The sequence below is a fragment of the Mustelus asterias genome, chromosome 9 (genome assembly GCF_964213995.1).
Source record: "Mustelus asterias chromosome 9, sMusAst1.hap1.1, whole genome shotgun sequence".
NCBI lineage: Eukaryota > Metazoa > Chordata > Chondrichthyes > Carcharhiniformes > Triakidae > Mustelus > Mustelus asterias.
In genome coordinates this window covers 48887933-48912093 of record NC_135809.1, presented here as the reverse complement: position 1 = coordinate 48912093, position 24161 = coordinate 48887933, and the positions used below count along the sequence as shown (strand labels likewise).

The 24161-nt window shown below is 41.2% G+C and overlaps 3 protein-coding genes across 8 annotated transcripts in view; 2 read left to right on the top strand and 1 right to left on the bottom strand.

Annotated features, from left to right (window-relative positions):
- Positions 1–2218, bottom strand: part of asb15a (ankyrin repeat and SOCS box containing 15a) — a 34092-nt gene extending 31874 nt beyond the window's left edge. The window contains exon 1 of one of the 2 annotated variants that reach the window (XM_078220151.1): positions 2134–2218. The gene's annotated coding sequence lies outside the window, so the exon portion shown is untranslated. The remainder of the gene's footprint in view (positions 1–2133) is intronic. The other variant, XM_078220152.1, reaches the window with a different exon arrangement.
- On the top strand, positions 1918–10325 carry ndufa5 (NADH:ubiquinone oxidoreductase subunit A5). 2 transcript variants are annotated; one of them, XR_013498742.1, is made up of 5 exons: positions 1918–2315; positions 3188–3232; positions 6649–6765; positions 7214–8051; positions 10125–10325. XR_013498742.1 is itself a non-coding variant. In XM_078220153.1 (5 exons), exons 1-5 carry the CDS (start codon positions 2295–2297, stop codon positions 10224–10226), a joined length of 351 nt encoding a protein of 116 aa, XP_078076279.1. In that variant the 5' UTR covers positions 1918–2294; the 3' UTR covers positions 10227–10325. The 2 variants fall into 2 exon arrangements, 1 of the variants encoding a protein (XP_078076279.1); XM_078220153.1 differs by having other exon boundaries at positions 7986–8051.
- Positions 10326–20269: 9944 nt separating this feature from the next.
- The window catches only part of iqub (IQ motif and ubiquitin domain containing), a 48672-nt gene continuing 44780 nt past the window's right edge, over positions 20270–24161 (top strand). For all 4 annotated transcript variants that reach the window (XM_078220147.1, XM_078220146.1, XM_078220148.1 and 1 more), the window contains exons 1-2: positions 20270–20456; positions 22410–22538. In XM_078220147.1, the coding sequence (XP_078076273.1) occupies positions 20270–20456; positions 22410–22538 (316 nt within the window). The remainder of the gene's footprint in view (positions 20457–22409; positions 22539–24161) is intronic.

Genomic DNA, 24161 nt, shown 5'->3' with positions numbered 1-24161 from the left:
TGCCATCCCACAACAAACATCCTTTGGGATACTAACACTAGGCATCACTATCCTTATGAGACTTAAGTATTTGCAAAACAAAACTGTGCCTAATTAGGGAAGTCAGGCTCATTAACATTGTCTGTTGTGATAGGCACCCTTTGACAAAGGGTCATCTGGTCTTGAAACATCAGCTCTTGAAACATCAGCTCTTTTCTCTCCTTACAGATGCTGCCAGACCTGCTGAGATTTTCCAACATTTTCTCTTTTGTTTAAAGTAGATGTAGTCTTTATGAACTGCATGTAGTTCCCTTTGGAGAATGTGCTGTGTGATGTTTCTGCTCTTCAGATTTGGTGTTCCTATTTGTAAATGCATCTATATCAATTGATGGCAATGGGAAAGTGTTTTAGCACCTGCTAACCTTTTCTGCGTTTTCAAATAAATTAATCTCTGATTCAATATAATGAAGTGAACGTGCCAAGTTCTTTAATATCATCTTTAAATAACCAAGGGAAGGGAAAAGAACAAGTCAATTGGTGTTGTTGTCAATACCAATGTCAGCAAAATAGATAATCTCGCAATGTATCTCAGTTCCGTTTGTGGGATTTTGTTATTCTCAAATTCAAAAGTACAAATTAATTAGCAAACCCCTGAGATATCTGGAGGCTGTGAAAGTTGCTACATGAATGCATATTTTTAACTTACAGATGATTAACCTTTGTAGCCACAACTAGTTTATTTTGTAAGATAATGCATATTTTAATATGAACAGAAAGATGATCTTACAACTTGCAATTGACTTTCAAAGTTTCTAACATTAGAAGTCAAAATAGTGAGCAGATCAATTAACATTAACACACAAATGTACATTGGTGTTTTCCATGCAGGCCCACAAATTCTCAGCATGCACAAGACTTTGTGATTCATTCATTGCTTCATTCACAAGCTCTGTATCAGTGCACATTTTGAGACATTTGCAAAACACCAAGAATGCAAGGAAGTACAGGGAGTCTTTAACAAAAAATACATCAGGCTGTTAAGGAACAAATACTGTGCGTTAATTTGGGTTAGGAAAACACTGCTGGAGCAAGGAAAGGAAGGCTATAAAATGCTTATGTTTGACATCTGTGAAAGTAGTAATGTATTAACGAAGCACTGGGGAACGTGGGAAATTAGGTGTCTTAGGTGTCACAGAAGCAATAAAAAGCTCACGCAGGTTCCTGCACAAACCACAAGAGAGGGTAGAAAGGTCAGCCACATTCTTCTGGAAGCTCAGCCAGAACCAGGTAGGTTCACTGGAGGCCCTGGTCAGATGTGTTTGAGGTAGGTAGGGTTTGCACTAGGGTGGTTCAATCACTAAGGGGCACCTCTATCAGAGACAGTGTTACTGACATGTCAGGGGCATTGGAGGCAAAAGACAGGTTCAGTCTTAGTCCATTGTTCTCCCCACCAGACATTGTACATTGTCCATCACACCAAACCTTCAACACCCACCTTGCCCACCCCTCTCCTACCCTCTGGACCTTGCCCCCTCACTGACCTTGGCTCCACACCCCGGACCCCCCATCTCCCAGGGCCCCACCCCCTTTCTCCCAGGGCCCCACCCTCTTTCTCCCAGGGCCAATCTTCCCAGACCCCACTCTCTCTCCGAGGCCCCGCCTCTATCTCCCAGGGCCCCGCCCCTCCCTCCGAGGCCCGCCTCTATCTCCCAAGGCCCCGCCCCCGCTGAGGGCCCGCCCCTATCTCCTAGGGCCCCGCCCCTCCCTCCGAGGCCCCGCCCCTATCTCCTAGGGCCCGCCCCCTCCCTCCGAGGCCCCGCCCCTATCTCCCAGGGCCCGCCCCCTCTCTCCGAGGCCCCGCCTCTATCTCCCAGGGCCTCTCCTCTGCCAGGCCTCCCTATCTTCGAGACCCCGCCCCCGCTTCCCCAGGGCCGCGCCCCCTGTCTCTGGTACACTGAGCAGAGGTAGATAGATTTTTGAAGCGTTCCAGCAGAATGTGGAGCTGAGGCCACCATCAGCTCCGCCATGCGGTTATTGAATATCGGAGCAGGATCGAGGGGCTGAATGGCCTCCTCCTGCTGCCAATGTCTGACAGACTGTGCGGCTGATTAGCGAGCGCTGAGCACCGCGGGCCTCGGGCTCTGATCCACTTGCCGCTTCCTCTCCCCCACCGCTGCTCCAGCTCTGATCCGCGCGCGGTGACGCTGATCCTCCTCCAGCGCTCCCAGCTCCTCTGATTGAGTCTGGATCTCGCGATGTAACTCGGTGTTCAATTCACCGGCCTGGAGGCGATCCCACAGTGCACCGCGGCAGCAATGGCCGGCGTCCTGAAGAAAGTGAGTGGAGGTCAAGGAGAGAAATATTTATAGATGGATATAGGGAGAGGGCAGGATAGAGAGAGAAATATTTATAGGGAAAAAGGCACAAAGGGAGAGAGAAATACAGAGAGGGAGAGAAACACACTGAAATATATACATATAAAGAAATATAGATAGAGAAGAAAATATGGAGAGGGGGAGAGAGATAAAGGGGGAATGTGGAGAGGAAAGAGAGAGGGGAATAGAAATATACAATGGAAAGAGAAGGGGAGAGAAATATACAAGGGAAAAATTGGGATAGAAATAAATATGCAGGAGATAGATGGACAGAGTGATGAATATCTGGGGGAATAAACACATAGGGGATAGACAGAGAAAATTATAGAGCAATAAAAATATTTTGGAACGACAGCAGCAGAATATATTTTTGTGAAGCAAGAATAATGATATAGAAGAATGAGAGCTTGAAAACAATATAGCAAAGAAAAACATGGAGATTGAGGGGAAAAAGGGATAAATATAGGGGAAATGATCGCAATATAAGGGGAGCAACAAGTCAGGGGAAATAAACAAGGGAAAGAGATATAAAGGGCGCAGAGCGAGAGGTGGGAATGACAGAGAAAGATATTGAGAAAAGCAAGAGAGGGAGAGAGATGGATATGGGAGAGAGAAACGTGTAGGACGAAGGTGACAGCGAAATATGGGGAATGTTTTGGAGGCCAAAATATCTTTGAGGAAACATTGCATTCATTTTAAAATAAAAATAAAGTTCTGCAAATGTTGGAAAAACTGTCTCGCAGAATCTGTGGAGAGAGAAATAGTTAATGTTTCGAGTCCAATATGACTCTGGAATCAGATTCTATTAATCTTATTTGTTTTCTTTTCTGCAGACGACTGGGTTGGTGGGTCTTGCTGTGGCCCAGAATCCTCATGAGGTGTGTTTTTGTTATTTTTTTTGTCTTGAGTTCTGTACCATGTACGATTCTATGTGTTGTAAAATGTATATGTATGGATTGAGGTATGATCTAGTACAGTATTTGTCAATGTTAAATTCTTTACTATAAATCCCATGTAAGAAGACAAATATGACAGGAAGGTGGGTTGAAGTGTGTCTATTTCAATGCAAGGAGCATCCGGAACAAGGTAGATGAACTTGGGGCGTGGATTGGTACTTGGGACTACGATGTTGTGGCCATTACGGAGACGTGGGTAGAACAAGGACAGGAATGGTTGTTGGACGTTCCGGGGTATAGATGTTTCAGTAAGTGTAGGGAAGCTGGTAAAAGAGGTGGAGGAGTGGCATTGTTAATCAAGGATAGTTTAACGGCTGCGGAAAGGCACTTCGAGGGGGATCTGCACACTGAGGTAATATGGGCTGAGGTTAGAAATAGGAAAGAAGCGGTCACGTTGTTAGGAGTTTACTATAGGCCCCCAAATAGTAATAGAGATGTGGAGGAAGAAATTGCTAAGCAGATTATGGATATGTGTGGGGGTCACAGGGTAGTTGTCATGGGGGACTTTAACTTTCCAAATATTGATTGGAACCTTTGTAGGTCAAATAGTTCGGATGGGGCAGTTTTTGTGCAGTGTGTGCAGGAGGGTTTCCTGACACAATATGTGGATAGGCCGACAAGAGGTGAGGCCACATTGGGTTTGGTACTGGGAAATGAACCGGGCCAAGTGTTAGATTTGGTTGTGGGAGAGCACTTTGGAGATAGTGACCACAATTCGGTGTCTTTTGTTATTGCAATGGCAAATGGAGTTTAACCCTGATAAATGTGAGGTGATTCATTTTGGTAGGACTAATTTAAATGTGGATTACAGGGTCAAAGGTAGGGTTCTGAAGACTGTGGAGGAACAGAGAGATCTTGGGGTTCATATCCACAGATCTCTAAAGGTTGCCACTCAAGTGGATAGAGCTGTGAAGAAGGCCTATAGTGTGTTAGCTTTTATTAACAGGGGGTTGGAGTTTAAGAGCCGTGGGGTTATGCTGCAACTGTACAGGACCTTGGTGAGACCACATTTGGAATATTGTGTGCAGTTCTGGTCACCTCACGATAAGAAGGATGTGGAAGCGCTGGAAAGAGTGCAGAGGAGATTTACCAGGATGCTGCCTGGTTTGGAGGGTAGGTCTTATGAGGAAAGGTTGAGGGAGCTAGGGCTGTTCTCTCTGGAGCGGAGGAGGCTGAGGGGAGACTTAATAGAGGTTTATAAAATGATGAAGGGGATAGATAGAGTGAACGTTCAAAGACTATTTCCTCGGGTGGATGGAGCTATTACAAGGGGGCATAACTATAGGGTTCGTGGTGGGAGATACAGGAAGGATATCAGAGGTAGGTTCTTTACGCAGAGAGTGGTTGGGGTGTGGAATGGACTGCCTGCAGTGATAGTGGAGTCAGACACTTTAGGAACATTTAAGCGGTTATTGGATAGGCACATGGAGCACACCAGGATGATAGGGAGTGGGATAGCTTGATCTTGGTTTCAGATAAAGCTCGGCACAACATTGTGGGCTGAAGGGCCTGTTCTGTGCTGTACTGTTCTATGTTCTATGATTGGAATTCAAACATCAGCTCCCTTTTGAAAAGTATATTTCTTTAGTGTTGACTAAAGAGAAAGAGAGAAAACAACCTTTTCTGATGTACTGAAAATGACTGGACTTTCTGGTCAGAATAATGCTGGAGGAAAAAACTAATCTAGGCGGTTAGACTTGCAGTAAATTAACATTGAGACTTTCAAGAAGTATTTATTCTGTAATTTAATTTTTCTGAGAGATTGTCCATGGGATAAACATAGTGAGATGACTTTGCAGTTGGTGAGAAATTGGGATTCGTTTTTTTCCAAATTCTGTTGTTGAATAATTAGTGGTGTGCTTCCCAGTTAAAGACTGATATTTATATGATATTCAAAAGCTAGTGCATGCCACGGTAAGGTAGCTTGGATGTTGGAGCTCTGCCCTACCAAGAAAACGTTCTGTTGTATCTGGAATATATTCCTTGGTGTTACTACATTAATTGTTTGAGTGCTTTCATTTTGGGGTTTCAACTGGCAATGTTTGGGATTTAATTCAAGGCAGCTGCCCCTTCATTAAGACTTTAAAGAAAATGTCTCCAATAGAGACACAATGCGTTAGAGCAGCAGTGTCAATGTGGTAAGACGTAAATTTGTGAACGCTATTTTTCATACTCGCCTGTTAACGACACTGTAAGCTAATTTATTTCAAAATAACTGCGAAATTACAGCTACCTCTCCATTTATCATCCGTAACTGGGGATCTCCTCAACTGTCAGGAACCTTTCCAATTCCTTTTAGAACGATTGCAGTGAGTTCATACTTACCGTTTTTTTTTAAGTTTATTTATTAGTGTCACAAGAAGGCTTACACTAACGCTGCAAAGGAGTTACTGTGAAAATTCCCTAGTCGCCACACTCTGGTGCCTGTTTGCGTACACTGAGGGAAAATTTAGCATGGCCAATGCACCTAACCAGCACATCTTTCTGTGGGAAGTAACCAGAGCACCCGGAGGAATCCTACGCAGACACAGACAGAATGTGTAAACTCCAGACAGGCAGTGACCCAAGCCAGGAATCGAACCTGGGTCCCTGGCGCTGTAATGCAGCAGTGCTAACCACTGTGCCACCACCGTGCTGCCCCAGTAATGGATAACGCTGAAAAAAGTACTTCCTAACAGTTAACCTCATCCTCTTTTCATATTTTATTCTCATACCGCATTGTTTTCCCTTCCGCACAGTGGTTAGCACTGCTGCCTCACAGCTCCAGGGACCCGGTTTCGATTCCCAGCTTGGGTCACTGTCTGTGTGGAGTTTGCATGTTCTCCCCGTGTCTGCGTGTGTTTCCTCCAGGTGCTCTGGTTTCCTCCCACAGTCTGAAAGTCGTGCCAGTTGGGTGGATTGGCCATGCTGAATTCTCCCTCAGTGTACCCGAGCAGGCGCCATAGTGTGGCAACTAGGGTAATTTTGTGGTGGCTTCATTGCAGTGTTAATGTAAGCTTTACTTGTGACTAATAAATAAACTTTGCTTTACTTACTTTTAACTTGCACACCTAAATAGAATCTATTGCTGCCACTAGTTTTAAACTTAATTATATGACTGGAATAGCCCCTAATTTCAAACAGGTACAGAAACTGGGAGGCAGCAGGTAGGAGATGAATGTTTCTTGGCAAAAGGGAAAACTGGAGACTAGTGAACGATGTAAACAGCTATCTGATGAGACTGGCAGGAACTTCCCTGCAGCCTGTCATGCTTGCCAGTGAAAGTTTGGGAAGACCGAAAGGGAAATAAGTCACGTGAGAGTGAATGCTCCAATGTTTTTTGTGTTGTTTACTTTCAGACATTGAGAATTTTGTACTCCAGAATTCTTACTGTCCTGCAATCCATCCCTCAGGATGCAGCCTATAGGAAGTACACTGAGCAGACCATCAATGAACGGTTTAACTTGGTAAAATCGGTAAGGTAGTTTGATTTAACTGACTATGTTTTTAATGGATAGTGTATTGTTTGCCAAGTGGATTGGTTATGTTTCATTTGAGTATTTTTCAAGACCTGTAATCCTGCCCTTAAATCTTAAGTTTTACAGAATTGATTTTAAAAATGTGATATATCACTTAGCTTATGGCATTAAAATAGTTGAAAATGCATGTTGTGCAGCAAATGAAAAGCATTTTTTCAATGTTTAACGGGAGAAAACATTTGAATATTGCATATACCTTTTGGACAACTGTAGAGATCAAGGTTAATAAAGTGATACTGAAAACTATATCTAAAGATATTTAAGGAACGTTTTTCCATAATAGTAATGCTAATTTTACTGGAAATATACTTTATATGTGTAAGTGATTTGCTGAGCCACTCTGAATTTCTTTACTTAGCTTGTCTTGTTTTACACTCTGTGATAGGTTCAGATTTATTTCATTCCCCAGCAGCCAAACATGTGCAAGACCAAGACAACATTCAGCCTTATGCTGTTAAGTAACAATTCATATTCTCACCACACAAGTGCCAGGCAATAACCATCTGCAACAAGAGAGAATCTCTCAATTTTCCCTTAATGTTGAATGGCATTGCCATTGCTGAATTCTCCAACCTTCAGCATTCTGGTGGTTGACATTGACCAGAAACTTAGCTGGACCAGCTATATAAATACTATGACTACAAAAGATCTGAAGCTTGGAATTTTGTGGTAACTCACCTCCTGACTTCCCAAACCCCACCACCAACCACAGTGCATAAGTCAGGGGTGTGATGAAATACTCTTCTCTTGCCTGAATGTGTGTAGCTCCAAAAACATTCAAGAATTTGGAGGAGAAAACAAGCTCCTTGACCAACACTCCATCCACCACATTAAACATTCCCCACCAACTCCGATGGACAATGGCAGCAGTGGGCACCATTTATAAGATGTACTGCAGCAATTTGCCAAACCTCCTTCAACAACACCTTCCAAACTTGTGATCTCTACCACCGACAAGAACATGGGCAGCAAATGCATGGGAGCACTATCACCTACAAGTTGTCCTTCAAGTCTCACACCATCCTGACTTGGATCTATATTACCATTCCCTCACTATCACTAGATTAAAATCCTGGAACATCTTTCCTAACAGCACTGTTGGTATACCTACGGGAAGTGAGGCCCTGTACACAAGTGTTCTGTGTTATATATTGCAGGAGCGTGATGTTCAAAAATTAGAAGACAAAATCAACTGTGGGCAGATAGAGGAAGTCATTTCACAGGTATGTCACTGCTGAAGTATTTAAAGCTCTAGATGAAAATAAGGAATGTATTTAATACAGAATTCTAGCAACAAAAGGAATTACCATGTTACGAATTTCCCCTCAAAATGGAGAGGACTCCATCCTACAATATCATTGTCATCCTGCATCTCATGTTCATTGTCTACAATTATTTAGTCCAGATTTTGTTTGTAGAGTTCTGTTTGGATTATATAACTACATATTCTGTAACATTTGCAACCTACCCATTTGGCCCATCACGTCAGCACCGGCTCTCCAACGAGCAGTATGACTCAGTGCCATTCTCCTGCCTTTTCCTCGGATCCTTGCACATTGTTTCTACAATCATCCAATGGCCTCTTGAATGCCTTGATTGAACCTGCCACCACCAGACTTCCAGGCAGCGCATTCCGAATACAAACCACTCGTGTAAAAAGGGTTTTTCTCTCATCACATGCTTCTCTTGTAAATCACTTTAAATCTGTACCCTCTCGTCCTCGATCCTTTTGCAAGGAGTTTCTCCTTATCTACTCTGTCTAGCCCACACACAATTTTTAACATAGAATCCATAGAATTCCTACAGTGCAGAAAGAGGCCATTCGGCTAATCGAGTCTCAACAACTCTCGGAAAGAACATATTACCACTCCATCTTCCTTCCATCATAAAGTCAAGAGTGGGAATGTTCACTGATGATGGCACAATGTTCAGCACCATTCACAACAACATAGTAACTGAAGCAGTCCATGTCCAAATCAAATTTTTTAAAAAACTATTTCCGTAATGTATTGAGGTGACAGTGCTGGTCAAATATTCAACACTCTTTATATACAATGATACAGAATTGTTGACTGATGGCATCACTTGAGGTTTATTCATGAATCCATGTTAAAGGGAAATACGTGGTATATGTGTGACGTGCAAATTCTGTCCCATTCAGAATAACCAAAACGACCATTGCAGTAAAATGTTGGAAGCTGATAATACAAAATACTTATTTCCTCATATTAGTTTGTAACCACTTACCCAACTGTGCCCCTTTTTAACTTCATACTGCACAGGTTCATTATTAATGGTGTTGTGGGAAAAATCCACTAGTAGTCAGATCTCGAGATTCAAAAACACAATTTATTCAACGGAGCTCCGGGAGACAAGGCACATGTCTGTAGCAAACCTTCTCTCAGTAAAATGTCGGGAACGCTCTATCTTTATACTTTTTACACAATAGATGGACCAGTGATTTGAACATTATCACATCGTTATAGGCAGATACAAACAGATACAGACATTTAACATAGTATTGTTCTTATGAATGGGTACATTTCCTATGTCTGTGGCTATCAATGGTTGGTTTCGGCTCATTCAGGTGCTAATCGGTTTCCCTGCATTCATATTTTCCCGCTCTTCCTATGACTAATCTATTCCCTTTGTCTCGGGTTTTTCCTTATCTAAAAGATGTCTCGATCCTTGGCTTGGCTTCCTGAGGTGTTTGTTTACTTCAAGTCACTGTCTGTGATTTAGAAATGGCTTGTCTGTTAGGTTTGATTTGAAGTGATCTTTATATAAGTGGAAGCCAGTGTCTGCTTTATGGTTCCTTTCCCAGTTAACTCTTTATGTGCCAGGCAGCCATTTTAAAGTGTGCTTTCCTTCCATTTTCCCCTTACAATGGCAAGATATTACAGGATCAAAGAAAAAATAATTTAAATGTTATTCAACATTGTGATGCTTTTTTGAGATTGAGTTATTAATCTTGGTGAAGTAGCTTTTAAAAGCTGCTAGGCTGGAGCAGAACATTTATTTTTTGTTTGGGAAGCTTCAAATAAGAAGTATCCTTATCAGATCTGACTTGTGAATGGCTAAATATGTTGTAAATACTTCTGGAGGGTGATAGTAAATAATTTAATCATAATCCCTGAAATCTTTCTAGGCTTATCATTTTTAAGTAGTGATTGTGAACAGTTAGTCTTAATTATTTGGGCAGGAGTTGAAAAGCAAAGCTCAATTGAAATACTAAAATGTTGTGTTTGGAATGACATTAGAATATCTTTGGACACTGATTAATATTTCAATTTCAGGCTGAGAGTGAACTTTCTCTGGCATATAAAATGGTCAACTGGAAACCTTGGGAACCATTAATAGAAGAAGCCCCTCACAATCAATGGAAATGGCCACTTTAAACTTTATGTAAATTACATTGCTTTGTTTGGCAAACCATATTGTCTGTTCTGTCAATTCTAACCTGTATTGATGTTATTAAAATGAATCTCAGAACCATTCTTCACTTAGTTTTATTTTTTTCTATGCCACAATGTCTGATGTGAATGATAAATGCACCTTTTTATTCCTGTGTACATTGCAAAATAATCATCTTGACAACGAAGCAGCATTTTCCTTTCAGCAAATTTGTTCCCCTTGCCCTCTCTCCTAACTAATGAAGGAAGGCATTGACCTCTAGCTGGATAAATATAGATATCACTTTCCCCTCTGGTATTTTGCCCAAGTTGTCATTCCTTTGTTGACAGTGAGCAGGGTTTTTGCTGTTGGTAACCATGGAGGGCATTGCACATGAACCAAATCCTGCTCTCACTCGACAGTACCTGGGTGCACTTAAATGCTAAATACTGTTCAGAATTTTTCTGACTTCCCTTTTTTCTCAAACTCAGGGCTGCTGGGGGCTATTTTGGGGAATCAGCCCTAAATTTGTGACGTGTTGAAATATAGACCTAAAGGTTGGGGTTCCATGGCCTGCTCCAAATTGGACTGTATTTCAATAATACCAGTGAGCTACAGACACCAACTGGGCTTTCAAAACCGTGTACTGTAATGGGTCTCCTCAACATCATTTAGCTTGGATGTTGCACTGTCCTGCAGATATTTCCTGGGAAAGTGGTGGAGATAACATGAAGGGAAAAAAATTGCTGTGGAACAATGGGAATCTGTCCCTTTCTAACTGCAGATGAAGGTAAGTGAAAACCAAAAAGCCTGCCTTGTCCTTCTGCACCCAGTTTGACTTTGGGGTATTAAGCCCCGATTAGCATATTAAGGAGTTAGCTTGTTTTAAATGGTTTCCGCTGACAGTTGATGCATCTATGGAGCAAATTGGGTACACTGGTCATTCTGGAAATTCCATCCCCTCTCTTATTCATTTTGCAAACAAAGAAAGTGCAATGTGGCATCATTCTTCTATTCTGGCTTGAGTGCAGTTATAGGTGTCATACCACAAGCCTACTTGAGGCCATCCAACTGTCTACAGATGAAGGAGCAAACATTAAAACATCTCGATCTGTATGATTCCGCTACTTGCTGCTTAGACTGATTGGGCTATGGGGAAGTCTAGACTAGCATACATAAATCATTTCCTGAAAAGCAATGGTGCAAGATTCCACAGTTCAAATCATTCAAGAGTGGAAAGGATGCAGAAAAATGGAAACCAAGCTCATTTTTAATTGTTCATACCCAAATAGGCTGCAGAACATATACATGGGCATGCTGTGAAGAAAGAACAATAAGGGCTTTCTGTTCGAAGATCTTGTACTGGACCTAGCCCTTGACTATATCTTAGAACACCCTTAGTTTAGGATGGATGCCTATTATGCAATTTTGAACAGAAACTGCAGAAGGCTGATCACACTGGTTATAAAAGCGGTGCTCCCTGGAGTTTTACTTCTATCACATTAGTGCAATCTGCTGTGAATTTGCTTGGTTGAATTCTTGTGGACTGTTACTATATCCAGATTTGCAGTCATTTTTACTTAAGTACTTCCAAAAATAATCCATTGGCTATAAAACATTTTAGAAAACCCCATAGAGATTGTGGCATTATAAACGTATGAGCTTAATTCGTTCAAAATGCACCCCAATTGAAATTAGAGCCATGGACATTTGCTCAAAGTTCTGATACCTCAAACTAGCAAAACTCTTGACTAAACTTGACAAGGCTGACAAAATAAGTTTTTGCTCTGGAATAGAGGTGAAGGGAATTTTGTCATTGCATGTGTCTTTCCAAAAACTACTGCCCAATTATTTTTAGGGTTACATGTGTTTCAGTTTATTATGGTGCCTCTTAACATTACAATCTTTATTTTCTCCACATCAATTTTTGATAAAATGTAAAGAAAACAATTATCTGCAAAGTATGCTAAAAAATCTGGTTTTTATTTATAATTTGTTTTCTCCTATTTCCAGCATCTGCTGCATTTTGCTTTTCATTTATAAGGTGTGTTGCTCAATGGTGGGTAGCATTTATGATATTTTGGAAAAGGGGCTGGTAGAAAATATCTCAATAGTTTTTTGAGGTAATGCAAGGACTAAGGAGTCTGTGGGTGCATATACAACTTTAAAGGTGGTAGGGCTAGCTGAGGTGGGTAAGAAAGTGTATGGGATACTTAGCTTTGTAAAGAGGGGCATTGAATGCAAAAACAAGGAAGTCCTGTTAAACCTTTACAAGTCCCGAAGGGTTCAGCTGGAGTATTGTGTATAACAGAGCACCACATTTCAGGAAGAATGTCAAGTCTCTGGTAAGGGTACAAGGCAGGTTTACCAAGATGATGCTGAGGATGAGGGAGGTCAGTATTTGGTGAGACTGAAGAAGCTAGGATTATTCATAGAATCCCTACAGTGCAAAAGGAGGCCATTCAGCCCATCCAGCCTGCACTGACAATAATTCCACCCAGGCCCTATCCCTGTAACCCCATACATTTGCCCTGCTAATCCCCCTGACACTAAGGGGCAATTTACCATAGCCAATCAACCTAACCTGCACATCATTGGACTATGGGAGGAAACCGGAACACCTGGAGGAAGCTCACCCGAACATGGAGAGAATAAAAGATTATTCTTCAATGAAGGAGCAGCGCTCCAAAAGCTTGTGATTCAAAATAAACCTGTCAGACTTTAACCTGGTGTTGTGAGACTTCTAACTGTGCGTACTTCATTAAGGATCAATGCTTTGTTGGAGTGTTTTAACAGTTTGAGTAATGTCCAAGAGATTTCACGATAAAAACTGAGTTAGGGATAGAGATTGAGAGAAGTGTGCGAGTGACTGAGGTGTGTGTTTGTGAGGTTCAGAGATTGAGGTTGTGTGAGCGTGCGTGAGGGAAATGGAGGAATAAGTGTGTGTACGCGAGTAACTATGAAAGCTGTTGAGGAGCCTGTGTGGGTATGAAAGAGTATGTATGTGAGGGAGAGAGATTGAGACGATTGTGTGTGTGGGGGAAGAGTTTCAGCATATGTTTGGGAGATATTTTGTGCGCAAAAGTTCAGTTGATTGTGATCTAAAGTGTGTACCAGCACTGCATCAAGCTCTGGATTGAATTTTTAAAAAAATACAGGGCAAAACTCTGAGCCAACTGTGCCGTCGCCCGGGTAACAATGTGATGAAACAAAGATGGCGGGGGGTGGGTGATAGTGGCGGTGATGCAAGATTCATGGCTTGGTGGCGCAAGTAGAGAATGATCTGGTTTGAAATCTTTCAGGAGGTCGCCCTGGCTTTCCATTTTATTTGCAAACGATAAAAGATTATTTTAGGTTTGCATTGACTTGTAACTCTAAAATGTGTCTTAATGCAAGAGTGGATAGAAACTGAATAGCATTTTATTTTTCCTCAGTTCTCTGCATTGTATTTCTTGGGGATTAGTGTTTGTGGTACAGAGGAAAGAACCAGCTAATTGCATATAATCCTGATAGAGGCTTTTTGTGCCAATCTCGTTACTTTCAGGGCAAGTTAAGTAAATGAGTGGCCACCCTATGGCTCAAGTGTTCTCTGGTGATATATTAGACAAACTCTCAGAATATTATTACTGTTGATTATGTTACGGTACTGAAAAGCTGCCTGCAGGCTGCATTTTGTATAGGATCACAATATCATTTTACACTAGCATTTACTATCTAATGAAATTAGGTATGTTCGATCACTGTTGCTTATTAACTTAAAAAGGACCTTCATTGAGGGTATGTACTAAATTCTCTTTTAATATTCTGGCATCATTTGTTCACAGCTGGGGTGAACATTGACTATAGTAAGACCAATAACTATTTTGCATTTGAAATGCAAATGTCATTGGGCAGGGGGCAGAAATTAAGGTGAGTGCAGGGTCCCACAAAGTGCAAGTCCGCCATTGCTTGCCAGCAATGCTCATATCCCATGAAAAAAAAAGTGGGTTGGTAAACCTGAGATTATAGTTTTAAAATAATTAGCAAAAGAATTAAGAGGGGGAAGTGAGATATTTCTTAATGCAGCTGTTAGTATTAGGGCCAAGTGACTTGAAAGGGTGGTGGAATTAGTTCACAAAGAAATTTGAGAGCAACTGGACATGGGAGCATTAATATGCAGTTATAGGGGATGTAATGTGGGACTGAAGTGTTTCAAAATTGTAAACTCTCAGCCCTCAGTAGACCATGCACCAGCGAGTGGCAATATAGACTTAATTGCACAGTGTTGAGGGGCTCGATGGGCAGCATGGTGGCACAGTGGTTAGTACTGCTGCCTCATCGCGCCAGGGACCCGGGTTCAATCCCTGGCTTGGGTCACTGTATGTGCGGAATTCTTTCTGTGTCTGCGTGTGTTTCCTCTGGGTGCCCCAGTTTCCTTCCACAGCCCAAAAGATATGCTGGTTAGGTGCATTGGCCATGCTAAATTCTCCCTCAGTGTACCTGAACATTGGAGTGTGGTGGCTAGGGGATTTTCACAGTAACTTCATTGTAGTGTTAATGTAAGCCCACTTGTGACATTAATAAATAAATTTTAAACTAAGGGCAAGTTGTTTCTTTGGGAGAGTTTGCACAGACACCCTGTGTGCTATGTGATTCTGAGGTAGCTTGTCAGTTGTAGTTGGGAGTGCAAAGGGATATTGTGCTCTGCATTGCCACCCTCAGTGCTGTGACTCGATGAGGCAAATTGGGAGTGCAGAGGGACAGTGACATTGTCCCCTGGGCTGCCCCCTGTGCAAACATGCGCTCAGACCAGCACCTTCATAATGGGACACGTGTCAGCAGAGCGCAGGCGCAGCTGCTCGGCGCACGCGCACTAGTGCCGTGCCGGTTGCCATGGTTCCACTGACAACAGCTGAGGTCCGGGAGAGGCGAGGCCGGCGGCGGCTGCAGAGAGGAGGCCGAGATCAGCAACACTGCGGGAAATATCCTCCCCAGGCTAGTTCATTCAGTCTTTGTGGTTTGGTCGCTGCTTTGGGATTGTCTCATCTCAGGGATATCTGGCGTTGTCCCACTCAAAGATCCAGGGATATCTGGGACTCTCCCACTCAAAGATCCAGGGATAACTGGGACTCTCCTACTCAAAGATCCAGGGATATCTGGGACTCTCCCACTCAAAGATCCAGGGATATCTGGGACTCTCTCACTCAAAGATCCAGGGATACCTGGGACTCTCCCACTCAAAGATCCAGGGATATCTGGGACTCTCCCAATCAAAGATCCAGGGATATCTGGGACTCTCTCACTCAGAGATCCAGGGATATCAATGACCTGGATGGGGTTGTACACTCAAGGCTCCAGGAATATATTTTGTCTAGGGCTGTGTTACGCAGGAATCCAGGAAAATTTGGGACCTGGGTTTATGTCACTCAGGAATCCAGGGAGCTGTGGATTGCACCACCTAGGGTTCGAGGTGTATTTTGGTTTCCATGGCCCTGGGTTGTGTACCAGTCACTGGTCCACCTGGACCAGTCTTAGTGAACAGTCAACCTGTCATTTGTTGCTTTGTGATCTATGCTGTCTATCATCTGGGCTGCCAATAAATCAAAGGGTGCAGTATCTGCTTTTAGTGCCATCGGTTTTGAGCTAAGTCAGCAGCCAGGGAGCTTAGGTTGCAATAAATATGTGGCTGCAAGGAAGAGGCCCAACCACCAGAGTCACAAAGGATGTCAATATTGCGGGCTAGATATCTCTTGTTGATAAGTTGGCTTTATGTTCAGCAGTGCACTGATCTGATCCCATAAAGTCAGCTATCTGGGCAACAAACATTCAGTGAAAATATTAATATAAGCTGACTTTAGCACTTTAAGAAAAATAAAATGGCCTTGGCTGAGGTCAGGTCTGAGTGATTTGGAGGGGATTAGAACTATGTTGGAGGTGGGACCATCGTTAGGATCCAATGGGGTAATCAAATGTTGGGGTCAAGATGGTTGGGAAGGACACAAGCCAATAAAACAGGACAGCAGCATAGTCTCACTGTGTTAAAAATAATGACAGGCTATATACTTCATCCATTTTGATATTTAATTACAGATTTGAAAATTAGTATCCATTGACGTTAAAGCAAACAGCTCATATATTATCTAGATTAGCTCTGTCTCCCTTTTGCAAATCAGTAAAATGTTTGTCACTCTCAAATAATTGAGTGTACATCCACTCTGAAATCAAACCTCTAGGGCCTTCTATGTTTCATCCCCCTCGCTTTCAAGGATTTCAGATGTATCCAATCAGGTTCTGCCACCATGTCCTCCTCTAGTTTAACTAATTTCTCTAATACTTTCTTTCATTGTAATATTAGCAAAGCTAAAGTCTGAGATTCATGGGTAGAGACAATATGCATAGCAAATTGATTAAGAGACGGAAAACAGACTAGCGGTGATGAGGTGTTTTTCACACTGAAGGGATGTAAACAGAGGAATCCCTGAGGAGTTATTATTGGGATAATGACTATTTTAGCTATTTATTGATATCCAGGACTTGGGTGTACAGGGCATAATTTCAAAGTTTGCTGATGCCAAGGATCTCAGAAATGTAGTGAGGAGAGTAGTAACATACTTCAGGATGCCATAGATAAATTGTTGAAATGAAGAGACACATGGTAGATGAAATTTAACATGGGGAACTGTGAAGTGATTCATTTTGGTAAGAAGAATGAGGCGAGGCAATATGAACTAAATGACACAATTTCAAAGGTAGTGCAGGAATGCATACCTGGGGCATAAATTCACGAATCTTAGATGGCAGGACAAGGTAAGAAGATTGTCAAAAAACATATGGAATCTTTAGCTTTATAAATATAACCATGGAGTAGAATAATTAAGAAACTTAGGCAAATTATTTTTTCATTTTCATCTTTATAAATAATTGGTTAGACTCCAGTTCAAGTATTATATCCAATTCTAGATACCGCACTTCTTCGGAAGGATGTCAAAACTAGAGAGAAGATATAGAAGAAATTTACTGGAACAGCACCAGGATGCAGGATGGGGAGACTAGAGAAGCTGTGATTGTTCTCCTTTAGAGCAGGGAAGATTTAACATAGGTGTTTAAAATCGAAAACGGTTTTGATGTAGCGAGTCAGTAACCAGAGGACACTGATTTAAAGTTATTGACAAAAGAACTGAAGACAATTTGTGGATTTTTTAATGCAATGAGTTATGATCTGGAATGTACTGCTTGAAAAGGTGGTGGAAGCTGATTCAACAATAGCTTTCAAAAGGGAATTGCATATATATGCAAAGGAGAATAATTTGAAGGCCTATGGGGAAAGGATAGTGGAATGGTCGAATTGGATATCTTTCTGAAAGATCTGGTAGAAGTATGATGGGCCAAATGCGTTCCTTTTGTGTTGTATCATTTTATGAATGTGATAGCTAAATGCTGTGCGGCATCAGGGTTATGTGAAGACAAACATTGGGATGTCTAAAACCCAAACTATATTGCAGCTGTTAAACAATAATTAAGCTTCCTAACTTTATTCCCTGGGGAATGTCTTTCCCTTTTATGAGTAAGGTTGAAGATTCCAATAACAAGGATTCTCTGACCCCCGTTGTCTTGCCACATCATTTCTTGAGCTTATCTGGAGACAGAGCTGGGGGTATGTCTGCATACAAACCCTACAGTGCAGAAGGAGGCAATCTGGCCCATTGAGTCTGCACTGACTCTTCGACAGAGCATCTTACCCACACCCTATCCCCGTAACCTCACATATTACCCCACAAATCCCCCTAATCTATACATCTTGGGACTGTGAGAGGAAACCCATGCAGATACAGGGAGAATGTGCAAACTCCACAGACATTATCCAAGATCAGAATCAAAACTGGGTCCTTGGCGCTGTGACACAGCAGTGCTAACCACTGTGCCACCATGCCGCCCCTGCAGTAGGTGCAGGCCCAACGACGATGATGTGTAGATAAAGGACTTTCCTTGACATGTTTTTCCTGGACTTGTGGCCATGAGGTATGCAGTCTTGAGGGTTTGCCAAAAAAATGGCATTAGGTTTGCAGTGGAAATCCTCACCATTGAGAAGGCCTGGGTGAATGGCAGCTCAGCTAAAGAAAAGCCAGAAGTTATGCTTTCACTCCTATCCAAGCAGATCCTTGGTTATGGAATCTTCTAGTCATTGCTGTCAAATTCCTGATTTTAGAGCTATCTCCCTGCCCTTTACAAAGTAAAGAGGAAACTCGTGTCTTAACCCAAATGGGAGGCTTGCCTAAAAGACTATGAAGATCCCTAAAAGCAGAGTTTTTAAGAAGAAAAACATCTTGTGTATGTGGTAAGCATGTTAGTCTGGTCAGATGTGTCATTTGGAGCTTTCATGGCTCCTCCTATGCAGTGATCCTAGCACTGGTGACACACCTGCATGCTAACTTGAGATAGCAATGCTACTAAATCCATTAACTTTGAAAAGATTTAACAAAGAAAATAACTTGCATTTATATAATTTTCATGACCTCAAGAGTGACCCAAAGCACTTTACCAAAATAAATGAAGTACTTTAATGATGCACTCTTGAAGTATAATCACTGTTGTAATATACAAAACACGTGGAGAAGATTCTTCCTTGGAATAGACCTTGTAGGACTTCATTCCAGTGAAAATATATGATTAAAGATGTTTGGATTGGGGAAGTTATTCCTGGATTTGATTTATTATTGTCACATGTATTAACAAGCAGTGAAAAGTATTGTTTCTTGCGCGCTATACAGACAAAACCTACCATTCATAGAGAAGGAAATGAGAGAGTGCAGAATGTAGTGTTACAGTCATAGCTGGGGTGTAGAGAAAGATCAACTTAATGCAAGGTAAGTCCATTCAAAATGTCCACCTCAGACATTTGTATCTTTTTCCCGAAGGAAGAAGGTGGAAGAGAGAATGTCGGGGGGGCATGGGGTCCTTAATTATGCTGGCTGCTTTGCCGAGGCAACAGGAAGTATAGATAGAGTCAATGGATGGGAGGCTGGTTTGCATGATGGATTGGGCTACATTCACGACCTTTCGCAGTTCCTTGCGGTCTTGGGCAGAGCAGGAGCCATATGAAGCTGTGATACAATGAGAAAGAATGCTTTCTATGATGCATCTGTAAAAGTTGGTGAGAGTCGTAGCTGACATGCCAAATTTCCTTAGTCTCCTCAGAAAGTAGAGGCGTTGGTGGGCTTTCTTAACTATAGTGTCAGCATGGGGGGACCAGGACAGATTATTGGCGATCTGGACACTTAAAAACTTGAAGCTCTTGACCCTTTCTACTTCGTCCCCATTGATGTAGACAGGGGCATGTTCTCCTTTACGCTTCCTGAAGTCAATGACAATCTCCTTTGTTTTGTTGACATTGAGGGAGAGATTATTGTTGCCGCACCAGTTCACCAGATTCTCTATCTCATTCCTGGTTTCTACATTTTAAAAGTATTGTACCATTAGGTGAATTGACACGTTTATTCCAAATCAGGGTTAAGGTGAAATACTCTCCTTTGCCTGGGTGAGTGCAGCTCCAATAAAACTAGCAAGGCTTGACACCATCCAGAACAAAGTATATCACTTGATCAGTACCCCATCCACCAACTTAAACACTCACTTCCCTCTACCATTGACGCACTATGGCTGCAGTGTGTAAATCTTTCAGATGCGTCATTGTAACTTGCCAAGCTTCTTCGACAGGACATTCCAAACCTGCAACCTCTACCACTTGGAAGAACAAAGTCAAAAGGCACATGGGAACACCACCACCTGCAGGTTCACCTCCAACTCACACACCATCCTAACTTGGAAATATATTAGTGATACTTCACTGTAACTGGATCAAACTTCTGGAGCTTCATCCCTGATAGGACTGTGGGTGTATCTTTGCCACAGAAAGTACAGCGGTTAAAGAAGCTGACTCACCATCAGTTCCTGAAAAGCAATTAAGAGTGGGTAAACAGAAATGTCCACACTCTGAGTGAATAAAATAAAATGGGGTTGCACTCAATATTTAAGGGTTGTCTTAAGGATTTAACCTATTTTATGCAGACAAATGGACGAAAATGAAAGCAACACCCAGGAAACTAAAGAACAAAGTGATGCATCTGAGAAAGAGGAGCACCCATCTGATCAAACCACAGAAGCTCATGAAGTGACAGAAGAGCATCCTCCTGAAGAGCCAGCAGATGGAATAGCCGATACAGGATCAATGAAGTATTATATTGTTAAGTCGCCTTCAGGTAAAAATGACTATAAAATATCTTAAAACTTAACTTTTACTTATTACTTAAAGCTCACTGTTTTTTTTAGGATAGATAAAGTATTTTATTTCACTGCTGCGCGGAATCAATTCAAGTGTTTAAAAGTGAGATAGATACTTGAAAAATGGAAATGGGTTTGCAGATGGGATTAAAAGGATAGATCTTCCAAAACTTAACAAATTTGACAAAGCAAAATGTGCTGCTTATGTTCCTACATTTCTACATAATGCAACCTGCAGATCATTCGCTAAGTTTTTTACTTTCCTATTCTTTTCCTCTTTAATAATGAACCTGTGGGAACAATTGACTGCGACACATTGCACCTTTACCCATCGATAGCTTAGCAAATCATAGGTGAAAACATGTACCCTTCTGCTCAGAAAAGAATGCAAAAGGAATTTAATTCAGTGCGCAACAATAGAAAACTACCAATTTATTTAGCTTCATGCCACCAGATAGAATATTAATAATATAAGTGCTAATGTGTCCACAAGTATTGTTTTGGAGTAGTGACAGATTCTTTTTCTTAATTGATATGAACCTTCATTTTTATTTCTCAAGTAATTTCTCCTCACTCTCCTTTTGGCCATTTGATGCAATATATCATTCCCTGACTCAGGACAGAAGCAAATATACCATTTCTCATCCTCTAGGAGGTACACGAGATCCACAAAGGAAAGCTATGTGAGAAAAGTAGAACCTTGTTTTATTACAATTGGGCAAGTTTCTGAGTTGCTGTTTTTAGTGACATTAGGTGGACGGAATGATGGCTTCTAGCAATAATCGATAGTCCAGCATGTCAATCTATCTCATTGGCACAGTACAGGGCTTAGCTAAGCAAACATTTGGGAGCTTCCTGACACCAGTTCAAAGGCTGGATTCTTATCTGAGGGAATAACTTTGGTTGAGAATTATTTCTGAATTCTTTGCTAAAAGAACTGTAATGTTGGTTGACTGGAATCCACTTTGATTGAAAGGCCAGTGGACAAAGTCTCCCCCTCATAGATTTAAGGGAAGATTTTACAAAATTAGTCTTCCTGTGTTTATTTTTTGTAATTTTAAGACCAGCAGAAAAAGCCAGGGCAAACATAGCACCAAAAGATCAAGGTAGAATGATTGGTCTTTTGTCCTAAGAGCATTTAATATGTTTAAAGAGAAAGAAAATTATATTTTTATAGTTTTAATAAATCAAGATGTGTAAGAATATTTATGTTCTCACTTTGAAAACTGTAAAACAGATAATTTTTCTGTATTTTACATTAATTAGACATGGTTCCAAATGTTATGCCTCATCTCAATAGAGTTTGTATAAAATCCACATCTATAAAGAAGGAAGAATTTATATGCTGGCATGTGTCATATTTTAGTAGCCAGTGTTCCAAAGTAAGCATTCTTTGTTTTGTTCTGTGAACCATGCAATTGTTTAACTACATATTATGCAGAACAAAAGAACACTTTGGATCATTAGTGATTTTTGATAATGAACTCTAGGGATATCAAGTTCAAAAACTGTGGAATCCCTAAATGTGATATTGAAATGTCGCATGAAAATTCTCACACCATAGTCCAATTTTTGTAGAACCGTTGAATTTCAGCACCAGGAGATTATTGGTCTACCTCTTAATGTTCTAGCAGCTATATTTATATTAAATTTCTTTACATTCATCCTGAGATAAGAAATTTGACATTATAGTGAATTTGAACACACACATATGTATGTAAATATAAATAATATATTGCCACTCCACCAACAGTATGTACACAATCCAAGTATACAAGTAAACTTTTTGTTCTTATGTGGATGGGCAATTTTTCTCCCAAATATATTTCAAAAGTCATAAATTTCACCCTATGTGTGTGTATGATAACCAATTTTATTTTTCCTTTTCATGCCCAATGCGACCACATAAATGCATCGATTTGCTGGAATAGAAAGTTCTGAATTGGAAAAATATAATGTGGGAGAAACATCTGTATCTGTAACTACTCTGAATGATGAAGAATCAGCAAATAAAATCTCACCAGAAACTGTGTCACTGGATGTTGCTGGTGGTCCAACAGGTATTGTTGTTCGTTAATAGAATAAAACTACTGTTCATGAACTAGTAAAGTTTTGCTTTTCAAATTACTGCTGACATTTCAATTTTAAGATTGTGGGTTGATACATCGGTACTAATTGCAGATATGTGGCATTGCCGTGGAAATGGTTATTATTAATATTTTCTCAGCATTTTGTACTTTTTTCCACTGCATCCTTTTGCAGTCCACATATCTTGCATTACTCGCATTTGATACTGGATAAGTGTGCTGTTTGCAGGATATTTTCCTTACTACATAGTAGCTAACTGCGGTAGATGCATCTCAAAGTAGCTCACCTTATTTTTGGCAGATTGTAGGCCTCTCTTGCGACTATTTCCTCCCTAATGTGTTGGTCCACGAGAAGTTTGTGTGAATTGTGGACTCAAATCTATGACACTGAATGGAGCTGTGTAATTGATTGTCAATTGATTTTACTGCCATCATTCAATAATTTTTATCTGAGATGAGGTTGCGCTATATTTCAGTCATGTTTGAAGGGATAGGTTTTTTTTTTCCTAACACCAATTCAAAGGCTGAGTTCTTATCTGAGGGAGTAACTTTGGTTGAGAATTATTTCTGAGTTCTTTGCTAAAAGAAATATACTATTGTTTGACTGGGATCCACTTAGAGGGCAAAGATATTATCACTAAAAGTGCAATGCCCTTTGATAGAAAAGAGGTACAGAGGACAGCCTAACACATCAAAGAGGAGGATTTAACAGGAATATATGGCTGGAAAAGTTTCAGATTGAGGGCAGCAGAGCTATAACTGTGCAAGGATCCTGATTTTTTTCCAAATTAACTTGGTGGAGCAGAAGATTCTGAAATTATCTTGGTGCAGACTGCCATTGATGACATAGAATGAAGGGTTTATAGGGTTAATGCAGTAAGAGACACAAGCTGGGCTGTTCTGGATTTGCTGAGATTTATGAAGGCTGTAGGTGGGAAGGCTGGCAAGGAAACCAGCAAAGGAGTCAATCTGGGTATGTGCATGTCAATCCACTGCACCCTAACCCCTATATGATAGGTTTCTTTTAGATTGATGATGTGAGACAATCTACCTCCTCTATCCCCTACCTCCAGGTTACAAAGTAAATGGAGTTCCCAGCAGGATAATGGGAGGGGCAGAGGGGGCTGGGATTAGAAAGAACCAGTAAGGAGGGGTATAAGACACAGGAGCAGAAATAGGCCACTCTGCCATCAAGTCTGCTCCGCCATTCAATCACGGCAGATATTTTTCTCATTCCCATTCTCCTGCCTTTTCCCCATAACCCCGATCCCCTTATTAATCAAGAATCTATTTATCTCTGTCTTAAAGGCACTCAATGAACTGGCCTCCACAGCCTTCTGCGGCAAAGAGTTCCACAGATTGACCACTCTCTGGCTAAGAAATTCCTCCTCATCTTTGTTTTAAAGGATCATCCCTTTAGTCTGAGATTGTACCCTCTGATTCTAGTTTTTCCTACTAGTGGAAACATCCTCTCCACATTCGCTCTATCCAGGCCTCGCAGTATCCTGTAAGTTTCAATAAGATCCCCCCTCATCCTTCTAAATTCCAACAAGTACAGACCCAGAGTCCTCAACCGTTCCTCATACGACAAGCAAA